The sequence below is a fragment of the Photinus pyralis genome, unplaced genomic scaffold (assembly GCF_008802855.1).
Source record: "Photinus pyralis isolate 1611_PpyrPB1 unplaced genomic scaffold, Ppyr1.3 Ppyr1.4_LG1, whole genome shotgun sequence".
Classification (NCBI taxonomy): Eukaryota; Metazoa; Arthropoda; class Insecta; order Coleoptera; family Lampyridae; genus Photinus; species Photinus pyralis.
This window is the reverse complement of record NW_022170249.1, coordinates 52,910,256-52,915,030: the sequence shown is the minus strand read 5'-3', so window position 1 is coordinate 52,915,030 and position 4,775 is coordinate 52,910,256. Positions and strand designations below refer to the sequence as shown.

General features: G+C 36.0%; 1 protein-coding gene across 3 annotated transcripts; it reads right to left on the bottom strand.

Annotated features, from left to right (window-relative positions):
- Positions 1-622: 622 nt before the first annotated feature.
- On the bottom strand, positions 623-1,846 carry LOC116160231. Of its 3 annotated transcripts, XR_004143165.1 has the most exons (5): positions 1,514-1,846; positions 1,266-1,455; positions 1,107-1,205; positions 948-1,043; positions 623-890 (listed from the first exon to the last, which is right to left on the bottom strand). XR_004143165.1 is itself a non-coding variant. In XM_031473379.1 (4 exons), exons 1-4 carry the CDS (start codon positions 1,592-1,594, stop codon positions 671-673), a joined length of 744 nt encoding a protein of 247 aa, XP_031329239.1. In that variant the 5' UTR covers positions 1,595-1,846; the 3' UTR covers positions 623-670. The 3 variants fall into 3 exon arrangements, 2 of the variants coding, with proteins under 2 accessions (XP_031329239.1, XP_031329238.1); XM_031473379.1 differs by having other exon boundaries at positions 1,266-1,846; XM_031473378.1 differs by having other exon boundaries at positions 948-1,205; positions 1,266-1,846.
- Between the last annotated feature and the right edge of the window lie 2,929 nt (positions 1,847-4,775).

The window sequence follows — 4,775 nt, the reverse complement described above, 5'->3', positions numbered from 1 at the left end:
AAAAGTTGAATACGATTTTATGCCGGGATTTTAGCGAAATCTACCAAAATGGCAATTACGAATGAACGGGACGTCGGAACTGTGTATCGACAAAGGGAATGTGGTAACCCCCGACGAGATCTTACTGATGGTGGAGTCAAAACTTAAAACGCGAATTGCGAGTGCACGGTAAGTGAGAAAATGGTACCGACAAAGTGAACGTGGTAGCTTTCGGCAAGATCTTATTGATGGTGGAGTCAATATTGGCTAATAAAACGCTGATCTGCCACACAAAAATGCGCTGAAGTCCCTTCGATCTCACACGAGGACTTTGATAATTTTTTATAACAATTTACGCTCTTTCTAAGTACCATTTCCATAGTACACTACAATTACATCATTTCCGTCACATTCTTTGCCTTAAAATTTAAATTACGATTCTCTTTTTATAATTCCCCAATGCGTATGCACTCCATTTTACACTGTAGCATTATTATAACTTCTAATACACCTCATTAGATTTGATATCATTTTTCCACTGGTCATTTTTCATTACAAAAATTAGACAACATATGAACATAATAGGCTTTTATTTATTAAAATGTATACAAGATTACATACAACATTAATTTTTACACATCGCCATTACGTTTTCAGTGCCAGGAATTCAGCTATGTACTTAAGTTCATTTTCAAGGCACTTCTCTTCGTCGCGCGAGGCGTCCAACTCGGCAACAAGTCGTACCGTACGGTTCCGTGTTTTTTACCTGCGCGATAGTTTCCTCCACCAACGCTTTTGGGGTGATCGTAGTCGATGAGGAATGAGCTGGAGTAGGAAGTTCCGGAGCAAACGGCTGCTGGAACTCTGCCTGATACATTTGTATCATAGCGTTTATATCTTTTCCCTTTGAACTGTAACAAAAATTACATTCATTACACACAACAGCTATGTAAAATGTTGTCACTTACTTGTTTTGCTCTGTTGGTGGTTCCGGCGGTGGCATTACCAAGGATGGTGGTGGTGGGGATCTTATTTCCTCCGACAGGTGCGGCGTTGGAATAATTCTGTAAAGAGAATCAACGCGGCGTTCACAATGTGCATAGCTTTTTTTTTGTAATAATAAATACCGATTCGAATCGCATGCGTTAGAACCATGTCCAGCTTCAAGTTCTTTGAGGAGATCGTCAATTTCCAATGTTCGGCCTAAATGAGTCGTTACAGTTGATCTGTAAGAAATCGCTCAGTATGTAGGAAACATAACTTTTATGATACAAATGTTTAAGTACCTGAGATTATCAGACCTTGATTCATTGTCTGATATAGTTATGATGCTATATTGGTCATCCAGTAGGGGTTTGTTGTCCAATTTATCCACTGGATGTAGCACAGTTTGGTTTGCAGGAGCTCGTAATTTAGCTGGTAGTGCCGCGCTCGTCCTAGGATCGCTCGCCTTTCTTTTCTCGCCACTAATGGGGCCTCGTTTGATAAAAGGACCTCGCTTTGGTATCAATAAGTTTTGCGACGATTCACTTACAACTACATGTTGCACCACACTAGGCACCGGTGCCGATTTCTTTAAAGATAGTTCACTTGGTTTCTTCGTTTCTTTGGTCATGTTGTACGATTGCCTAGAACAATAACTGATTTATTTATTTACATAAATTTTAAATTAGTGGTCTTTCCCGCCATTCCGGTGCTTGCAACAAACACGTCTTTATTTGTCAAAGACTCCTTGAAAAGGTTGGGTCGATCATCTTGTTTGAAGTATTCATAAAATCGTAATGGCAACACGCATTTGACATTTTTGAACACTATTCGATCACCATATTTTGTATTTATGGTATCGATGTTTTTCTCCTACTTCCATATCTTTCACATTTTGGAATGCCTTGCAGAATGTTCTGTTGTTTAAGATCCATGTTAACTGTTTCAATAACACTATCCTATCGCCGTGCTAAGCCTAAAAGCGGTAACCAACATTTCACAAAATGGCGACAAAATCGATTTTAAAATCTAATACCGTAATTTAAAAAATTGTCGAGTTTTTCAAACCACTTGCGTTTTTTTTTGTGAGTGTAAATGCTTCAGTTTGTTAAGGTAATCATTAATTGTACTCAAAAACATTGTTTTATTAAAAAAACGTAGATACCGCTAATTTGTTTTAATAAATGTTACTGCAATACTAAGGCTATTACACGGTATGTGTTAAAGAAAGGTATTGCACTTCGTCACAGAAGCAGAAGATATAAAAATACAAAGAAGATATTAAGTGATACGATATTTTGATTGGTATGGAATAAAAACCTTTTTAATTGGCGTTAAAGTTTACTACAACAAACTACAAAGCTTTAACTAACAATTAATGTAGACACTAAATTCAATTCTCTCCATCATTGTCTGATTCATCATTTACCACGGGAATTGTAGACCAAAACTCTAATCTGTTTTCAGGGATTATTTTATTGCGATCTTCTTGGTTGCAATTGTTTTGAATTAACTTGACGATACCATCTCGGCGTTGTACAGAAGCTCCTCTAGGTCGTGAAACAGGATCTGGGGTGGGTATTTTTCCTGATTTAAGTATATTTTTTTTTATAAAATCTAACGGCAGTGCAGGTTTTTCAAAATCGGCCCGGTAACTTAAAAAAAAATTACCTTTTTTGGCACATATTTGTACAATATCATGTAGGTAAACCTTGTCTAAATCTTTTGCTTTGTATTTCTTTGAATGATCCTTCCATAACGAGAAATCTTCAGTACTCATTTCTAATGTTTTAGCTTTAGTATTTTCAATTGCTAACTTATAATCTGCAAAATCCTATACTTTTTTCATTGTTTTTAATGATTTTTCTACACTGTGATGAAACGAATCCGCAGACATGAATGTATGTCCGGGTTCAAAATAATTTACTTCGATTTCGGATGCCTGGATAAGTGTGCTGTTAACTATAAAAACCAGAAAGCTGAAAAACGCCCAGTTTTTATTTTGGGCGCTACAATTGTCAACCCAAAAGGTAATCTTCAGCCGATCTCTCTGACTTTGAAGGTACTTTGCAAAAACACTTATAATGTCTTCTTTTTTTCTTCCCCGTATGGCTTCGTGCCAAATAACTGCCGTTGGTTTTTCTTTAGCCATACATTTTAGTGGTACAAAGCTTTCGTTGTAAGCCACAAGACGTTGTGTGAAAATTAACGACTTAAACATTTCACACCTCGGTAACATAATTACCTTTTGAAGGTCTACAGATACAAACAGATCTTTGCTGTTTTGTGATTTTAGTTTATCTGCTTCATAAAATTTTCGAGCCTGTGTGTATTTTTCTTTATGAATTTTCCACTTTGAGCAAACTGCACAGTCAGATTGAAGGTTTTCTTCGGAGTGAGCATGCAATTTAAAAGTTTCGCATTGTTCACACTCTTCGTGGCCTAGCTTGACGAAAGATATATTTCGCTTTCGTAAAATGGAACGATATAAATCGTATGAGCAATTGAACGCTGGTGTTTTCTCCAAAAAGTCATCGTATAATCTTCGTGCAGAAAGATCACTAGGTAAATAACGTCGTAACGGTGCATGTTCGCGCCTGTAGTGCGAAATATTTGGCTTAAAGGATTCTATGTGGTCAATTATTATTTGATGATCTTTTATGTTTGGGGGAATTCTGCCAAATCTTTTGTCTCTTCTTGGAGAAATTACCGAAATTTTTGGATCAAGCATGTTCTCCAGTATCTTGTCATTATTTCGATGAAAACCTAGCGTCGTTAGAAGGAAAGTTCGACATACACCCCAAGACTGACCATTTTCATCTTTTAAGAAGTAATTATTGGTAAAGTTTCTTCTAGAATCTGACCCAACAGTTCTTCTTTTTACACCCACTTTTTGCACTAACCCTATTACAAAACTCCTTTGATCATGTTTATTCATGCTCCAAAATTGTGAATTGATTTGTTTCCTCACGTCTTGACTAATTTTAGTCGTGCATTGTTTCTTACAAGAGTTGTTGCATGGCTCTCTAACGATATGTTTTTTTTTAATCGTTTTAAGTTGTTTAGCTTTACGTTGTGAGGGGGTATACTTAAATTTTTTTCTCTTCCTTTTTTCTCCTTTTCTTGTAAATTCTGTTTCGATGGCATTAACGGATTCATCACTGGAGCTGTCAGTCGTCTTCGCATCTATTCCTTGTAGTTCCACTATATCTTTCTTCCTGAATATTTTCGGCTTGATTGTTATTGTTACCTAAAAGACAAATAATTGTAATTAAAACTTTAAATTAACGCAAACTAATGTTTAACAAACCTTGCACTTGTGCAAGCTGCGGAGCACTCCCCATTTCTGTTTCTTCTTGTACTTTCTCCAAAGTCTTATCGTCCACGACAACAAAATCTTGAAATACCCCTGAAAAAAGGATATTGAAAAAATTGAAACAATATATTAAAGAAGTTCTTACCTTCCTCGCTAATTATATCTTCAATTTGCTGTAATTCTCCTTGAGCTATTACATTACAAATAGGCTCTACTTCATTGACGTTATTATCAGGCACTACTTCATGTAATATATTTTGAAATATTTCTAAAAGGAAAAAATTATTTGCGATAATTGCGACAAACTAAAAAATCTTACCGTCTTCGCCAATCATTTCTTGAAGTAAATTACGTTTAGGTACCACCACATTTACCACGACACCGCGGTTTTCACTATTTAACTGTTCTTGAGATTTATCAAGCAATAAAGCCCGTTCTAAAATTTTGTGAGATCTACTTAATGCCATAACTATGAATTTATTTACAACCGATCAAA

Bases quoted from the DNA above. Each gene is read 5' to 3' on its own strand.
- LOC116160231 (XM_031473378.1), bottom strand. From the start codon at position 1,594: ATGACCAAAGAAACGAAGAAACCAAGTGAACTATCTTTAAAGAAATCG. The intron at 1,206-1,265 runs GTACTTAAACAT...GATTTCTTACAG, and splicing joins TCAAGGTCTGATAATCTCAG to ATCAACTGTAACGACTCATT. The intron at 891-947 runs GTAAGTGACAAC...TTTTTGTTACAG, and splicing joins CCACCAACAGAGCAAAACAA to TTCAAAGGGAAAAGATATAA.